Below are 19,516 nucleotides of genomic sequence, written 5' to 3'. Positions count from 1 at the left end.
TTCTGATGGTTGGCTTTTCCATGGTTTGAACCTCAGAACCAGATTTGGATATAAATTAAGATACACCTTAGAGCAGCGATGAGCAATTTTTCCAAGGGGCAACAGGAGGAATTGGGGCTGTTGTGGAGGGCTAAACCAATAGCCCCATGGCTGTGCTACACCCACTCATGCACAAGCCCCTGCTTTGACCAAGGCAGTGATGGATGGCAGAGCCCATGTCCCTTCACAAGATGACCACTGCTGCTCCTCAGCCTGCTCTAGGTGAGATGTTAGCACTGCACAAGCGTAGAAAAACACTTCTCACCCTTCTGCTGCTGCCAGCCAACTGAAGGAATGCACAGTGACTGCAAAGATGAACTCAGCTTCTCCTGCCCCTGTGGCAGACTTCTTTATATTTAATATTAATTTCCAATTGACCTCACATGGACTGGACAATGACAGCCAAAAGCCAAATGTGGACTGGGGGTCGTTAAATGCCCATGTCTACCTTAGGATCTCACGGCCTGAAGAGCCTTTTCAACATTTCTGATTTATTTTTTCATTTGCTTTAAGATGATTCTATATATGAAATTATTTACAGGCAATATTTAAAACCACACATCAAATATAAAACAAAATAAAAAGAACATATACTAGGAAACCTATATTTATATGACAACCTTCTATATCAGAGGTCCCCAACCTTTTGGGCACCAGGGATTGGTTCTGTAGAGAAAGGTTTTTCCGCGGACTGGAGAATGTGTGGTTTTGTGTGCTGCCTACATCCCATGGATGGGACTTTGCTTGTTGGTGCTTGTTTGTGCGGACAGGTTGCTGGCATGCTGCAGCCCACTACCGGACCGGGGATTGGGGACCCTGTTCTATATTGTTCACATGGTCCTCATTAATTAAGATCTGTTTTATTTCTACATGCATTCACACCTGTTCAGAGAAGGCTTTGAACAAAAGGGTTGTATATTTTGCAGCATTCTTAAGTTCAATTTTTTTTACAGCCTTATTTTCTCTTAGCAATTGTCAAAGAGACTCTACAGTAGCTATATCCAACCTGCAGCTCATGGGCATCATGACTCCCTGGATGGCTAGTGACGAGACCTCACAAGTTCATAACTTTTAACATTATTATATGATTTATATACATTAACTATATTGTGTATTTTATATGCAGCCCAAGACAGTTTCTCTTCACTCATTGTGACCCTGGCAAGCCAAAAGGTTGGATATCCATGCTCTACGTCATAGGTGTCAAACTCGCCATGTCACGTGACGTGTTGCGATGTAGCATGACTTTTTTTTGCATTGCCAAAGCCGGGCCAGGCTGGGCGTGGCCTCCATATGATGCAACCAGCCTGCAGGCCGGTTTTTTGACAGCCCTGCTCTACACCTTTTCACAGTTAAGGGTTTTGCCATGTCTAGACTTGCTAAAAGGATTACAAAAGAAATTATATGTTACTACCAGGATGGATCCAGCAGAATTTGTACTTTTATGTCGCTATCGAATTTGTTTCTGAAACTGGCTTTATTCCTTTAAGAATTTGTTTATATTTTTTTATGTTAATACTGGGAAACTTAATTTAGATTCTATCTGTATTTACAATTGTGTAAGTTTAGTTGAGGACAGGAAGAGCTGGAGGAACATTGTCCATGGGGTCGCAACAACAACAAAGTTTAGTTGGGCTGAAAGTGCCTGGTCCAAAGTTAATGTAATAAGGTTCATTGTCCTAGCCCAGCAACCTAAATAGTACATTATACTTGCCCTCTATTTGTTTTGTTAGCCATTTTGGAGTCAATGATATATGTACTAGAGATGACCAGAGTTTTTGAAGCTAATGGGAAATAAACTTACATAATCCTACACAGACCAACTTATACCTGAGTGCATATGCTTAGGTTGCACCATAAGATGAATTAATATTTTGTTAGATTTATATATTTAATTCAATTCAGGCACTTCCTGACTAAATTCCAAACTGACTGGGCATCTCATAATATAATAAACTCTTTAAAATAAATGGGATGCAATCATTGTATACATAAAATTGACAAAAATATTTAGCAGGATTTTCAAAGGGATTTTTTTAAAAAAAAGATTTCAAAGGGATTTCAAAGAAAGGTAATAGTTAAACTAATGTGTATATAGAGAGCTTCATTTATGAATATAGTAATTATTGGAAATTTGTCTGATATATTTCCAGTAATTTAAATTAACTTATCTGTTAATTTGTAGTCTTCAAGTAAAATAGCATTTGGTAATTAAGTATCAAAGGTTTTAAGACTACATTCCTGGACTGGAAGGAAAAATCATCTAAAAATGTAACCCAGTTATTTACTTTGGATTGGAAGAAGCCACTGGAGCAGATATTCATTAATGTAGTGGGAAGGAAAATGAGTTTTTTTTATTAGAGACTGCTATATATCATAGGATATAGTGCTAAGTCTGTAATTTAATTATATTTTGTACAGTATATTTGAGATGGAAGACCATTGCTTTTTGCATTTTTTGTCATATTCTTTATTTTTCAGCTGAAAAATTTAGAATACTGGAAAATATTTACGACTTAATTTTCAAAACATTGCTTTATATAATGAATATAATATCATAACTATATATAAGCTCATGCATTCAGGCTGTTGCCTTGCTTTAAAATACAAACAGGCAGTACAGTATTCATTATCAGACATTAAAGACACCAATGTATTATATTTTTCATTTATTTATGAACACAGATACTTAGCAATATAAGCCACAATAATGAGTGTACTTATATGACATACTTATGTGACCTACTCCAGTTGAATAACCAGCCATCTTTCCCAATATTAATCAATTTGTTTTTTGAGGAGAAACAATAGGACATTCCATTTGAAAAAAAAGGGCTGTTCTTGTAGAGGAGGAATCTGTGATATATTAACTCATGTTCTTTCATATTGCCACTACTACAAACATGCCCAGTTGCATTTAGTAATACCTCATCTACAACACTCAGATTTCCACTTGGATTCATTTTATTTACAGTTGTTATTGTGATTAGTGTGATTTATTTTTCTTAATGTGGCTAAGTTTTATTGTAAATATTTCACACCTTGACCATGCTACTTTTAGAATAGTTTTGCTGTGGTATTTGCAATGTCACACTTCATTTTCTTTCTGTTTATAAGCTGGTCTATATTTTGTCTTTATTCAGTTTGAACTTTTAAGAGATGCTGTAGTCTCATTCACCATGGAAGAGCCACTGTCTACAGTTAAAAGCTATTTAAATACGATTTGATATGCAAGTACTGATTTCTTTCTATTGTTTTCTTACAAAGTTATTTAAGAATTGGTTTAAAGTAACTTTGCCTAATAATAAACAAAATCAGTTTTCAGGATCTAAAGCTGTAATAAAGATTAAAATAAAAAGCAAGTGAAATTTTTAGCCAAAACTTGATTACAGAAAAAAGGAAATACTAGCATCTTTGGTTATTTTTACAACTGAAAAACTTGTAAAATACAAGGTCTGGAGTCTCCCAAAGGAACGTGTTTAGAAAAAGTTGAAAAAGGGGATATCAAAGATACAAAACAAAGATTTAACAAAGATTAAACCTGATTAAGCGCCCTACTACTTAAGCATGATTTGGACAGGCAAAAACATTTTGACAATACTGTATTTTGCTGCAAATTCCATCTGTTCCGTGGTATATGTTTTCTACTATGCTGTCAAAATAAATATGATTTAGAAGTACCATAATCAGATTTAGATATTTCATTTCGGAATTAAGAATATACACGCCACACTTCCTCCTTTACGCCTTATCAACCATTACATCCCCTCCTGGGCGGGAAAGCGAGATGGTCGGTTGTGACTGTCAATTTGTTCCGCCCCGCTCCGCCCATAGAATTGCCAGCGTCCTTCCATAAATTGAGAATTTATTAGGAAAGTGGAGTACTACTACTGAGCTGTAGTCATGCCATCCTATTTAGTGACAGTGGCGACGGGAAATCAGTGGTTCGCAGGCACCGACGACTATATCTACCTTACCTTGGTGGGCTTAGCCGGCACGAGCGAGAGACATCTGCTTGACAAGCCGTTCTATAATGACTTCGAGCGCGGTGCTGTGAGTGAGGTGGTGGGCGGGCTGTGGAATATCACTCGAGATCTGTACAATCGCTTCTCTCTAAGCACAAGTTATCTGAGATGAAGTTTTACAGCGACAAAAAGGCATTTCTTTTCTTTCCTTGTCCCTCAATAGTTCCTCATCGATATTGGCTTCCTATTTGCTCTCTTGCATCCTTTTTTCTAAGCTATCGAGGGATGTTTGCATTCTGCCACAGTACGTCTTTGCCTCCTGAATAGCAAGCAACAATTTGAATGTTCATTTGCTTTCTCATGGAAAGTGGAAAGTATAGTGTACCTTCTGTATTATGACGCGGAAATGCAGCTGCCTAGTGATTTTCTGTTGCATGATCAATATGAGAGCTATTTTGCAGGAAAGGATCCTTCCTGCCTCCGTTTGCTTGTTTCCTTTGTTTTTCTGGACCACATAGGACAAAAATGGCCATACAGTACTGTACTATCTAGAGGGGAAAAAACTCAGTGTTCATACTTTTTTTCAGTGTAGTTCATCAGAAATCTCTGGTTTGCTGTATCAGGATTGTGAAGGGGGGAAAATCCTATTTGTAAGAAGCACTTGGCAACTTCCTCTGTACCATCATGCAAGAAATTGGGGAGAGGAGGCAGTTAATCAAAGGTTCCTCTAAGAATGTCTAGGCTTTTGTTTCTTATCTAAGCGGTCTAATTACGCTCAAAGAGGCTGAAAATTCAAAAGGGAAATTTTTAGAAACAGTTCTGTTCAAAATTTTGAACAATAAATAAAACAATGATGGATACTCCTTGCTGCTATCCTTTGCTTAGTCTTGCCCCATGTACCTGCCAAACTGTTGGGGGGGGGAAGCAATTAGGAGAAGGAAATTGTTTTTGCAAAGAGCAATTAGTCATACTTTTCTGTGCCTTCTATGTTTGTTACAGTGGCTTTGTTACTATTGTCTCTTTAGCCTCAACTGTGACTGACATTCTAGAAAGAAATGAACAAGAGATTATTATAAAACAGTGATGGCGAACCTTTTAGAGACCGAGTGCCCAAACTGCAACCCCAAACCTGTTTATCGCTGGGTGCTGTGTGGGCATGGCCAACTGGGTGGGAATGGCCATGTGGTCATGGCCGACTGGGTGGGTGTGGCCATGGTGGGTGTGGCCACCTCGATGGTGCTTGTGGCCTTCCACTGCCGCTGCTCCCACCATGAGGATGGCTGGCACAGCTTTGCTTCCGGATCTGCTGCCTGACATCATCAGCCCCTGCACACAGGCCAGCGAGCGCATGCGGGCTGACAGTATCCATCAGCAGCCACAGCATGCTGGCTGTCCTGCATAATGGCGAACTGGCCATGGAGCCCCATTGGCATGGGCAGAGACGGTCCTGGGACAGCTGGAAGGAAACCCTTGCCACAGGGGTGGCGTCTGCTACTGCTCCAACCGGTCAACCATGCAGGGAAGCAGGACAAGATGGAGGAGCAGCCAAGGGTCTGGAGCCGCCTTGGCTACTCACTGGCAGCCCGATGCAGCAGATCTTGTGCACCAGCTGCCCCTCCTGCTTCCCTCTATGATCGACCGGTTGGAGCAGCAGCAGAAGCCGCCCCATCAGAACCATCAAATGGATAGGCCAGGCTCCCTTCCAGCCATCCCAGGGTCATCTCCGCCCTCGCCAATGGAGTTCCATGGCCAGTTTGCCATTATGCAGGACAGCCAGCATGCTGTGGCTGCTGATGGATACCGTCAGCCCCCATGCGCTCGCTGGCCTGTGAGGGGGTTGATGGTGTCAAGCAGCAGCTGGTCTGGCCCCTGCCTCACCTTGCCTTGTCCCATGGCAATTAACACACCTGCCCTGCCTCACCTCACCGCACCCCGCAGGACGAGCCTCCAGCCCAACCGCCAGAGATCCCCTGTATCTCTCCCAACCCTGCCTGGCTCACACAGGCATCCCTCCCCACAAGCACCATCTGGCATGTGCCTACCCTTTGCCACTGCCCCACATCATCCTGCATGCACCTCTGGGACATGCGTGCCGGGCGATATAGAGTGGTAGCAGGGAAGGATGGGTGTGTACTACAGTTCACCTTCCCCCACCACTGCCTCCACCAGCACGAGTATGGGTGGCACAACTTCGCTTCCAGATCTGCTGCCGGCCGGGCTTGGTGATGCAGGGATCACCGCCATCGCCTCCTACTTCATTGTGTGGTTGGCTGGTCAAGGGGCTTGGAGCAGCAGGAGCAGCAGCTGTCAGAGACACCATGTAGACAGGGCCCACACCAGATGAGGGCTCCTTTCCAACTGTCCCGGGGCTGTCTCCGCCCACGCCAATGGGGCTGCACTGAGGAAGGGAGATGGCTGATTCCCCCCGCTGGCTGCCCCCTCAGCCCTCTGCCTGGTGCTCCTTCTATGCAATCCTACGTGACCGCAGAGTGGATGAGAGGCTCGGCCAGCGGGGGGCGGTTTTCCTCCGTGGAGGCATCCTGGCTCTTCCGTTGCCCCTCGCCTTCTCCCAGCCGGGACCTGATGACCTCCACCCTTCTGCCTCCACCTCAGCTGATCCCCCAAGCAGCCCAGCCCGACCAAGACGGAGGGAAGGCGAGGCAGAGAACAGGTTGTTAAACAATTTGAAACCCACCACTGGTCGCTTCCAAAGGCCTCTCACTCTCCCGCCAAAACTCCTTTTATAGGTTTCCTCACCCTGCCCAGCTCTTGCAGCTGTTCCCGGACTCCGTATGTGTGGAGAGCGGGAGGGGAGGAGCCCGGCCCTGCATCCCTCTGTGACAATGGCGCATGCCACCTGTGGCACGCATGCCATAGGTTCGCCACCACGGTTATAGGGTGAAACAGTTACTGTTTCTAAATGCTTATTCTTGCTTATCCTTTGGACAGTTTACTAGACAGGATTCTACTCTGCAGATTCATAACTGTATGTTTATAACTCACTATCAATTCTATGTGCTTTTTCCTCCAACAAGGGAAATATGTATGTATATTTCTAAATATAGTGCCTATATAGGTAGTCCTCGACTTACAACCACAATTGAGTCCAAAATTTCTGTTGCTAAGCGAGACAGTTTACAATCTTTCTTGCCACAGTTGTTAAGTGAACCACTGCAGTTGCTAAGCTAATACTATGGTTGTTAAGTGAAAATGGCTTCTTTCTTTAATATGAATCAAAAATGAAGGCAAATATGAATCAGTTGCCAAGCATCTGAATTTTGATCATGGGAATGCTGCAATGGTCATAAGTGTGAAAAGCTGTTGTAAGTCACTTTTTTAGTGTCATTGTAACTTTGAACAATCACTAAATGAACTGTTGTAAGTTGAGGACCACATATATATATATAATTAGATATTGCTAATATAACATTCTACTAGATAATATAAAGGAAATTTTTATGCAGTTATATAAACATTTATCATAAAAAGTAACTTATTATAAACATTATTGATTATAGTTAGGAGCTAAATGTACACTGTATCTCTGGTGTAATTACTTGGGAAACATTTATTTTGATACTTAGTTTTGCATTAATTCTTGGTAACATTGCTAACTTCTTAAATACAGTGCAACATGATTTTGTGATCATCTTGCTGGATGGCTTCAAAACACTCCTGAAAGCACTGGAAGAGTTATACTGTTTAGTTTATTATTTTCTGTTTGGTATTTCCAGGAGATGTATTAATTACTCAAGTAATTGGTAGACTCTTGATTGCTGTAATAATTCACTTTCCATTTTGGGATGAAAAAGACAAAAATCAGTTTTTTTCTCATGAAAATCTTAGCCCCATCATGTATATTTGTGGCTCTGTCTGCCTTGCATTGTCTCCCTACCTGCATAGTTTCAGTTGTGTTCCTAATCTCACAGCTGATAGTGAAGCCATTAGTCTGTCACACATGTGCAAATTAAGCCTCTTATTAGTCACACTTGCCTTGTTTTTCATTATATTTGTGAAATTTATTTAAATTTTTAATGGTCCTTTTCATATTTACTATTAAATATCTAAATATTATGCAAACATGTGTCATTTAACAGCTGCCTGAATGAGACAGGAGGGGGGGGAGTTCATCTATCCTTGTGAAATTCAATGAAGATTCTGTATTGATCATATGTGATATAGGCTATAGTCTACAGTTTTTAAGATAAAGACCCATCATACCATATTTTTCTTACAAAATGATTCTATTGGCAATTCTTTTACAGCTAATGTGATATACATAAATTCAATATGCATGCTTCTTTAGTCAAAGTCCTGTTTCTGTTCCTGTTACAAAAATATTTTCTGTTGTGAAATATTCCACTTCCCCATCTCAGTTAAGTCAAATATTTTCCTTTACCAGTGAACAATAAAAAATAACAATCAGCATTATGACATCACAAACAAGGTGAGCAAATTGCCAGGTACATATAGGGCACCAGCTAGATCTATCAGATTCCTGGGTCTAACGTCTTCAACCCATCCTGTACCAGGGCAAGCTTCCAATTGAAAACTGACTAAGAAATTATACATCAGTTACACAGAGAGATAACTTTACAGAGCAGCGACAGCGCAGCAGGGAGGAGAGCCAGCAGCAAGAGGCAGCACAGCGAATTACAGCACAGAGGGTAGCGTGGAAAGTGTCGGTGGAGCAACAGGGAATCAGAGGCTATCGGTGGTGGAGCATTGCAGCACAGCAGACCAGCGATTGCGAATGGCAACAGAACAGCACGGCAGACCAACAGTGGGGGGGGGGGGGCGGCAACACTAAGAAAAGCAGGGAGAGCTGAATAGCCGATGGTGATAGATGAAAACAAGTAGGAAGAGAGGCTAAAAAAAAATAAAAAATTACAGAACACAAGGCAAAAAATCAAAGCAGAGTAGACAATAGCAAGTACAGAACATATAAAGGTAGAGAAGAAAGGGATAAATAAAGCTCACAAGGAGGAAAGGGATAATTATAGAACATTCCAGGACAGGATAAGAAAGAACCTTGTATTTAAGCCCCATTCAACACTGAAAATTTCAAAATTTGACATTTTAAATGAACAGCTAGAACTTTAAAATTTGAAACTAGACATTTCCCCCCCAAATTTTGAAATTTTTAAATGATATCAAATGATATCAATTTTCTAAATTGGACATTTTTCCCTTTTAAAAATTTGTGGTAAAACCTTCTACACTCATTTTCAATTTTTTTCTCATTTTCATTGTTTTTAATCCACTCACGGAAAAAGAAACTGGTGCTATTGCAATCTGCAAAACATGTTCCATGTGTACGCTTATGCCCATCCAAACTATAAATGTACCAAATGTAAACTAATTGTGTTATTAGAAGAAAAAGTAAAAGGTCTAGAGGAAACACTAACCACTTTGAAACTCAACCTACAAAATGAGAAACCCCAAACCTTGAAAGAAGAATGTGCCCTAATTGAACATAATAATGCTTAAACAACTTCTAAAAGAACTGACCCCTTAGAAGAAGAAAAGAGATGGAAGCATGTCACTCATAGAAAAAAAAACAAACCTAGAACAAAACCCCTGTCCAACCCCACCCCCTCTGATACAGCCCCACTGGTGCTGAGCAATCGATTTCATATACTGTCCCTGGAAAAAAACATGAAGACACCTAGAAAAGAAGCATCATCAAATGTCCCTTAAAAAGTAGTAACATCAAGTGCTTCTGTGATAGATAGAAAAACACCACAAAACTTGCTAGGAAAAAAAAAGGCGACAAGAGATTCAATTCTCAAGGGAACAGAATCAGCCATCTGTAGACCAGACAGTCAATCCAGAGAGGTATGTTGTTTCCCTGGAGCAAAAATCAAAGATGTGGCTGAGAACCTAACCAAAATAATAAAACCCATAGATTACTACCCTTTTCTACTACTACACATGGAGACGAATGACACAAAAATAGACCTAAAAACAATATTGAATGATTACAAATAGCTAAGCAAGGTCAAGGAGACGCACAAGTGGTTTTTTCATCTGTACTGCCAACGAAAGGTCAACATCCAGTAAGAAAACAAAGGATTCTGGAAGTGAACCATTGGCTAAATGGTTGGTGTCACCAAAAAACCTTTGGATTCCTGGACCATGATCTGTACTACCTCCATGATAGACTTTTGGCAAGGAACAGTTTGCACCTCACAAAAACTGGGAAGAATGTTTTCAGAAAACGCCTGGCTCATCTTATCAGGAAGACTTTAAATTAAAACTGAGGAGGGAGGGTGATCAATGTTTAGGATCTCCAGGACTTAATTATAAGCCAAAACCCCTAGAAAACAAATCAAATGAGGGAAGGGAAGGAAGACAAACTCAAACACCAAATAGGAGTGTAGGAATCATACCCAGAGTCAGACATAAAGATCTCAAATGCCTGTATACAAATGCACAAAGTTTGGGGAACAAATAGAGTGAGCTAGAATTATTAATACATAAAGATAGATATGATATAATTGGAATTACTGAAACCTGATGGGATGAAACCCATGAGTGGAACATACTGATAGAAGGATACAAATTATTAAAAAAAACCAGACCCCATAAAAGAGAAGGTGGAGTTGCATGAGACCAAAACCAAAAACCACCTAGAATGCATATGGGTCAATATAAAAGAAAAAAAATGACATTGCCATAGATGTAAACTACAGGTCATCCAATCAAGCAGAAAAAAATAAATGTTCTTTTTGCTAACCAATTAACAAATATATGTAGGAAACACAGTACAATAGTAATGGGAAACTTCAATTACCTTGACATCAACTGGAAGACTAATTCTGCACCAAGTGAGAAATCAAATAGATTTCTGATCAACCTAGCTGACAACTTTATTGACCAAAAGGTAGAGGAAGGAAATAGAGAGACAGCTATACTTGACTTAATTCTCACAAACAGAGAAGTGATAGAGGGAGTTGAAACTGAAGGAACCTTGGGTGAGAATGATGATATACTGGAATTCAATATAATGCAAACAAAAGCAATAGAACATTATCATTATACAGAGCCTTAGAGTTTAAAAGATTTTAACAAACTCCAAAAGAGCTTGGGAAAGATTCCTTGGATGAAAATCCTAAAGGGGAAAATGACTCAAGAAGCTTGGGAAATTCTGAAAAATATGATCATAAAAGCCCAATCCAGCACAATACCACTGAAAAAGAAAAACAAGAAATCTAAGAAAAAACCAGCATGGTTGCACAAAGATCTCTCTGATGAACTGATAGACAAAAAGGACAAGTACAAAAAATAGAAAGAGGGACACGTAACTGAGGCAGAATATCAGCAGATAGCCAGAATCTGCAAAAAAGAAGTTAGGAAAGCAAAGGTTCAGAATAAACAAAGACTTACAACAAAAGTAAAAAATAATAAAAAAAAGTTTCAACATATTAATAACAAGAAAAAAATCAAGAAAACAGTCGGTCCACTAAAGAGAAAAGGTGGCAAGGAAGTAACAGGTAGCAGAGAGTAAGCAGAGTTGCTTAACTCATTCTTTATATTGGTCTTCATGCAAAAAGAAATTAGAGGCCAATCTACCAAAAACATAACTGAAAAATACAGACTAGAAATAAAAGTTAAAATAAAAAATGGTAAGAACACTTGTCTGATCTTGATGAACATACATCACTGGGACCTGATGGTTAAACATCCCACAGTTCTGAAGGAGCTGGCAGATGTTATCTCAGAATCACTGTACCATATCTTTCAAAAATCCTGGAGCACCGGGGAACTACCAAAGGATTGGAAAAGAGCTGATGTGGTTCCCATCTTCAAAAAAGGGGGAAAAAACAAACCAAGGAAACTACAAATCAATCAGCCTAACATTAATACCTGGGAAGATACTGGAAAAGATAATCAAAAAAGAGATCTGCGAACAAGTAGAAACAAATAAAGTTATAACTAGAAGCCAGCACGGGTTTGTTAAAAATAGATCATGCCAAACCAATCTTATTTCATTTTTTGACCAAGTAACTAAATTAGTAGACCAGTGAAATACTGTGGATATAATATACTTAGACTTCAGCAAGGCATTCGACAAAGTAGACCAAAACATACTTCTTGGGATGCTAGAAAAAAGTGAGATAGTCAGCATCACCACCAGATGGATTTGTAACTGGCTGACAAACCATATTCAATGAGTAATCCTCAATGGTACTACATCTACATGGAGGGAAGTAAACAGTCGGGTACCACAAGGTTCTACCCTAGGCCCCATACTCTTCACCATCTTCATAAATGACTTAGATGAGGGAATAGAAGGGGAACATCAAATTTGCAGATGATACTAAGCTGGCAGGAATAGCCAAAACCCTAGATCAGGAGTGTCACACTGCCGGCCCATGGGCCAGATGCATCATAGTAAAACCGTGCCCACCCCATTGCAGGCAATGACAAAAAAGTCACGATATGTCACAACACATCATCTAACGTTGCGAGTTTAACACTCCTGCCCTAGATGATAGGCTCAAGATCCAGAAGGATCTTGACAGACTTGAACATTGGCCCTATCTAACAAAATGAAATTTAATGTAGAGAAAAGTAAAGGCTTATACTTAGGCAAGAAAAACCAAAAATACACATATAGATTGGATGAAACCAGGCTTAATAGCAGTAACTATGAGAGGGATCTTGGAGTCTTAGTAGACAATTAAATATGAGCCTACAATGTGTAGTGGCAGACTGGACTGCCATTTGTCAGAAATGGTATAGGCTCTCCTGCTTGCTTGGGGGGTTGGACTAGATGACTTACAAGGTCCCTTCCAGATCTGTTATTCTATTCTGTTCTGCTAGCTCGGGAGATTCTGACAGTTGTAGTCTTACACATCTGAATTTTGCCCTAGTTGGGAAATACAGTTCTGCTGTCATGATGGAGGACATGAACTGACTGTTTTAGACATATTTCAACAACCAGTTGCTTTGGACATGTTTCACAAAACAGCAAGGGCAATGGTGACAAAGCTGCTAAAAGCACACTGTCAAAGTCTTCTTAGTTTGAAATGAACACTCCTGAAAATTTGAAGTTAAATTATTTGCAAGTGACTGCATTTAGGTTGTCTAACAGATCACAGCCTTTTTTCCCCTTTTCCCAGACTGATACTTACGATGTTACAGTGACAGAGGACTTGGGGGAGATCCAGCTGATAAAAATTGAAAAGCGGAAGTACTGGTTTCCTGATGACTGGTACCTTAAATATATCACTGTGAAAACACCAGTTGGTGATTACCTGGAGTTTCCATGTTACAGGTGGATTACAGATGAAAAAGAGGTGGTTTTACGAGATGGTCAAGGTAAGTGCATTTTCTGTTCTATGAGACAACTTTAGATATTTGAACACTGCTGTAATATCTCTCCTTTGTCTCTTCTGTAAGACCTCTATAGTCTTCTAATTGTTCCTCTTCAGACTTGGTTTTTACTCTGTTCATCATCTTCGTAACCATCCTCTTAACTTTTAACTTAATTCTTAATTTAATCCTTTGTCCAGAATGGTATAGGGTCTTCTGGTTGAGCAGAGTTTGAATTAGAAGACCCCCAAGGTCTGTCCCTTCCACCTCTATTACTCTATAATTTTGTGATTCACTTCAGCTTATCATCTTAAACTATGGTACTCAGAACAGGACACAGTGCTTCAAATAGGGTCTGACCAGGGCAGAGTGGAGCAGAGTAGAACTTTATGCTTCTGCTAATGTTGGAATAATAAATATTATTCACCATGTTTCAATTGAAGCCTGTCACATGATACTTGTTTTCTCAAGTTAGGATCTCTAGTTTTTGCTCCATTTTTTTCTTATACTTTGTGCACCAACATAGAAACAACTGTAGTTTGAGTGGTACCACTTGGCCTCTGTCCTTGAAACTCTATAGCCTGGTTTCCTACTTCTCTATTTGCATTCTGCTGTTGAGTCCTTAACTGCATATACAGTTCTTGGATTTTGCCATCTTCCTCTTTTTGAACTTCCCATTTGAAACTGATGATGCACCTGCCAAACATTTTTTTCCAGTTGTGGCTCATTTCCAGGAGACTTCAGGAAGGTAGCAAAGGCCATTGTCATTGAATCTTGAAGCTTGAAGACTTCAATGCAAAAAAGTGCTTTTTAGAGCAGTGCAATGATTAATAAAAATAATATTCTGTAGCTGCTGTGGACTAAATTCCATGATTGACATAACTGAATGATACAGAGTGCTTAAAGGGGTTTGAAAGTGACAGAAGTGGTAAAAAGGAGGAAGAGCTGCATTGTGTAGCAGGCAGCTTTTTCACTCTAGGATCTGGCTGAAAGAAATATGTTCCAAGGGATTTGTCCTCTGTGCTTTCCTGAATTGCCAAAATCCAAGTAGGCACAGAGCTGAAATCCTTCAGCAGGTAGTTCTTTCAACCAGCCCCCAGAGATGAGCGGGAGTCCTCTTGATGGGTAGCAGCAGCTTGCAATCTTCCCTGTTGGCTTCCCCACTGAGTTTCTGGGAAAGTCAGCAGAGAAGGTTACAAATGGTGATCATATAATCATGGGGCATATGGCAATCAGTTTGTTTATTTGTCATATGACATAACAGAACACAGCATTAATGCATCTGAAAAGAGCCATTTTTATTTTCATACTGCTGCTTCTTGTTGGTCCTTGTGAAGTCCAGCAGCTGGAATGGGTAGACTATTTAGCTGTGAAAAAGTCACATTGCCCGGGGTGCACCACAAGGAGACTAGTCTACACTGCATTTGTGGCATCCCTTTGTAAGTGTGAATATGTTGTCAATTACCCAGATCACAATCATGTGACTGCAGGGATGGTGGTGGTGAAATGCTTTGCAAAGGTTGGAAGTGCTTTACAGGCTGTGTTGTTAAGCAAATAGTTATAACTCAAGGACTACCTGTAGACATCTATATCTATGCACAGAAATCCTACTAAATAAACTTCGCAATATTATAAAGAACATTTGCATAAAATTACTTTAAGAATATTTGCCCCAAATTATGGCCATTTAAAATATCCAAAGTTTTACTTAGAAAAGTTATACTTTTAGCAGGGAGGAGGGAAAAAATCCAGTTTTTGGGCATTTAAACTTCCATCTGAAATTCTAAATTATTCATAGCTTCTGCATTTTAAAAAAACCCTGAAAACCATTAGGAGTTGAATTTCAACTGCAAAAAAACACATTTAAATGAAAATTTCTAATAGTTTAGAAAAATTCTGATTCAATATATAGCCACAGAAGATGGATGCAGTGGGATTGGGGAATATGTTACATTTGCAAGGAGGGTGCCCTGAAATGCTTAGTTGTATAGTAGTTTTCTCATCCTTGAAAAAGTCCCATACTATGCTATAGCAAAACATCAGCCTATCTCCCGGCTCATCTCTGCAGCTTCTTTTTAGAATAGAATAGAAGAGACCTTGCAGGTCTTCTAGTCCAGTCTCCTCTCAAACAGGAGACCCTATAGTACATTTCAGACAAGTGGCTATCCAGTCTCTTCTTAAAAATCTCCCAATTTCTGAAGGAAAGCAGTTCCACTGATTAATTGTTATAATTGTTAGGAAGTTTCTCTTAATTCCAAGTTGCTTTTATGTCATTGCAGTGATTTTCACCTACCGGTAGTCCTCCTCCTCTGTCCCTCTTCCACCTTTGCTTCTAGCACTGATCAACTGTTGCAAAATATGTTCCTAATGCACTGCAGCTGCCTTTGAGCCTTTTCTCAATAATATGTGAGGACTTATTAATTACAGATTGTAGCAATAAAGTTCTTCATTCAGCTGAGGATTACATTATATTTCAAGAGAGCAGATAGCAATTCTTTTTCTGTATATTCTAAGTTTTCCTCCTATACTTAATTTGCAAACACTGCAGCTTTTCATCTGTCTCTTCTTCTTTTCTAAAGCTCCTTTTCCTGTTTCAAACCCTGCCTTTCAATATGTTCCCCTTTCTGCTATCGTATCTGTTTGCATAATATTACCCTCTTAACCAGAATGTTTAACTTCTGTTTCCATCTATCTTCCTGTATAATAGATAGAAAGGGGGGGGGGAGAAATACCCAACAATGAAGAAAAACTGCATGTGTAGGAAGTGCACATGGAATAGGCTTTTAATGACAATACACCACATCATAATTATATAAATACAAATTTATATGTAAAGAAAACTACATTAAGAAACAATTTTAAAAATGGAGAAGTGTTGGGATTTGATGGCATGTCTGCAGAAATGTTAAAACCAATACACAAAATTGGCACAGACGTTTGAACAAAATTCCAAAATTAAAACTAATATTTTTATTCCCCAGTCTAAAGCAGAGGAAAAATGCAGTGAATACTTTATGATAAATTTGATGAATCATGTTTTTAAAAGATTTTTTAAAACTAGTTTAAAGCAGGAGGTAGCAGCAGTATAAATCTGTTTTGAATGTTATCCAGTTTGAATTCAGGAATGAATTAGGATACCAAGGGTGGAATTTTTAAAATGTAGGATAATAACAATTTTGCTAGATATATAGAAAATTATTAGACTAAATAATATATATGTATACATTTTATCACATTTTGGAATCTCCCTCACAAGGAATTTTATAATGTGTTGGAGCCAGATAATTTATAAATTCCATAAATCAATATTTCTTCATCCAAATTATTTTTCTAGTGTAAAACAGATTAAAAATGTTTTTATTAAAACAATGTTTTAAATTTGGAAGAATAGAAACATAATTTGATAAAGGATACTTCCCTTTTAACTCCTCTAATATATATCAATCAGGAAGATTATTATGGTTTGGTGAAAATAAAATCTTGAAATTACACACTAAGTGCAATTGGTCAGCCAATTGTGAATCCATCTGGTGGTGGTAGTGTCTATCCCACATTGTTCTATTCAGTGCTTTTTTTGTAGAAAAAAAAGGTGCCAGAACTCACACATGTCATACAACCCACCTTGCTTACCCTCCAAGGTTCCATCCCAAAAAGGTGCCGGAACTCTGTTCTGGGTGTTCTATGACAAAAAAAAAGCCATGGTTTTATTATCCCAAGAAGTATGCTGTGATGTATTTTGTCAAATACCTTACTAAAGTCTAAGTATTCTATATGCACAGCATGTCCTTGATCCACTAATTTAGTCATCCTATTAAAAAAGGCAATAAGGTATGTATGGCAAGACCTGCTTTTAACAAACCCATGCGGGCTTCTAGTAATCACCTTGTTCATTTCTAGGTTCACAAATTCGCTGCTTGATTATCTTTCCCAGGATTTTCCCAGATATTGATGTCAAGCTGATTAGTCTGTAGTTTCCTGGATCCTCTTTTGCCCGGTTTTGAAAATCAGAATCTTATTACTGGTAATTCTTTTCCAGTGTTGGCAGTTCCCCTGTGCTCTGGAAGTACTGCAAGGTTTTATTCAGTGGTTCTGAGATCATCTCTGCCAGATCCTTTAGAACCCTGGAATGTAAACCATCTGGTCCCGGCAATTTTAACTTGTCCAAGGTGGATAGGTGCTCTCTTACCAATTCCTTGCCTACTTTGACTTGCATTTCTGCTCTATCTCCCTTGGTGTTGCTTTTGATAGATTAGGATCCCCCCCCCTTTTTTTTTTACTTAAAAACAGATGCAAAGAAGGAATTAAGCAGTTCTGCTTTTTCCTTGCTGCCTGTCATCTTCTGCCATTAGTGGACCTTGACATTTTCTTGTTCATTATATATTGAAAGAAACTTTTTTTTTTTGTTATTTTTGGCATTTGGTGCAAGTCTTTGTTCATTCTGAGCCTTAGCCTTCCTGACTCTATCCCTACAGATTTGGGTTATATGCTGGTATTCTGTTCTAGTTATGTGCCCCTCTTTCCATTTTTTATACTTGTCCTTTTTGTCCCTCAGTCTGTCAGACAGCTCTTTGCACAATCATGCTGGTTTCTGGAAGCTCTTCTTTTTCTTTCTCTGTGGTACAGCTCTTGTTTGCACATTTATTATCTTGTTTTTCAGGGTTTGCCAAACATCCTGAACTATTTTCTCCCCTCTAGGATTTCTATCCATGGAATCTTTCCTATTATCTCTCTCTCTTTTTTTTTGCAGTTCTATTTTTATTTTATTCAAAAAAGTTTTTTTTTAAAAAAAAGACAACCCCCCTACAAAACAGACATTAAAAAGTACATTAAAAAAACCTAACCCATATTCACATATTATTCCCCCTAGTTGAATACTGATTAATATATTACAACAATATTAGTTTCCCACCCTTGCAAAACAGGCCCCACAAATTTTTAAACTACTAAATCTATTTGGAAATTATTAACCCGTCATCTATATACTACATTAATGACAAAATAATTAACAAGAAGAACAGTAATAATAGAAAAAGACAAGATTAAAGTTTCAAAACTCTCTGTAAACAAACTGTAATTATAATTAACTTGTAGAAAATTTACCACGGCATCTTATCTATGCCAAATTGTCCCAAGAGTTAAAAGTGATTTGTACTGGATCAAATATCTATGTTTGTTTCTTAATACCATCTCTTATCAATTGTTGTCAGGTTAAATATAATAAACCCAATCTCCAAAGTTGGTCAATCTTCCCCCAAAAAAGTCCAGTTGAAATTGTTTTCCAACTGAATGTGATAAATCCATTCCCCAATCTCCTTCAACCCTCTTAGGGAAAACCAATATATTATTTTGCCACTCCATTCAGTCAGTTTCTGCTGTTGTACAAGAATAGTCTTGAACTTCAGGGAGGCGTTGCAATTGACTCAGTTCTAAGTCTGTAAAGTCCATATTTCTTTCCAGTGAATCTGCTGCTTTCAGATCACATTTCTTTTGTGAATCTAATTTATCTAGTGTGACATGCATCTGAATATTTTCTGCAGCCATTATTATTTCATCAAACTTTTTTAAAATTAAATATTTATTATAGAAAAGTTTTATACAAGTTTTTAACAATATCCCCCCTAAAAGAACCCCCTCCCTCCCCCCCACTTCCCAGAGCTGATTACAGGGTTACAAATAAACAAACAAATTCTAAATCATCATAATTTATCCATTAAATCCCATATTTACTCTGCATATAATTTATCCATCTTCTCCAGGCCGAGGTGTATATCTCTTTTAAACAACCATTCATCCACAATAAACACAAAAATTTCCCTCCAATATAATCCAACCAATAAACTTACATTCGATAAATTTGGCTCTTTGCTTTTTTCCCACCCCCACATAAAGTTATTAATACCCTCCTACTTAACAAACAAACCATAGCTTGATCATTAAAATTCTCACCAACAGAGATCATTATAATTTAAATTCTTTTACACTTTTACCCATAATATCTCATAATTATTTTTATACATTTTAGATTAAAAATTATAATATGAATTCCCAAATATTTAAACTTTTCCACTAAATCAACACCTTCTATTATTCTTTTTTCTTTACATCTACATACTACACAAGTCATTCACTATTCCTTTAAAAACATACTAAATCAAAACCTATCAACTACACTAACATTTATTGTTCTTTTT

The 19,516-nt window shown here is 38.5% G+C and overlaps 1 protein-coding gene across 2 annotated transcripts in view; it reads left to right on the top strand.

Annotated features, from left to right (window-relative positions):
- Positions 1 to 3,879: 3,879 nt before the first annotated feature.
- ALOX5 (arachidonate 5-lipoxygenase) overlaps positions 3,880 to 19,516 on the top strand; it is a 195,086-nt gene continuing 179,449 nt past the window's right edge. For both annotated transcript variants that reach the window (XR_005554610.1, XM_039326022.1), the window contains exons 1-2: positions 3,880 to 4,092; positions 13,133 to 13,331. Coding sequence is in view for 1 of the 2 variants with exons in the window: in XM_039326022.1 (XP_039181956.1) it covers positions 3,943 to 4,092; positions 13,133 to 13,331 (349 nt within the window). In the remaining variant the exon portion in view is untranslated. The remainder of the gene's footprint in view (positions 4,093 to 13,132; positions 13,332 to 19,516) is intronic.

The sequence above is a fragment of the Crotalus tigris genome, unplaced genomic scaffold (assembly GCF_016545835.1).
Source record: "Crotalus tigris isolate CLP2741 ecotype Arizona unplaced genomic scaffold, ASM1654583v1 scf7180000024339.11422700, whole genome shotgun sequence".
NCBI classification, from domain to species: Eukaryota; Metazoa; Chordata; class Lepidosauria; order Squamata; family Viperidae; genus Crotalus; species Crotalus tigris.
Note: the sequence above shows the minus strand (reverse complement) of the source record. Positions and strands in the feature narration are given on the sequence as shown.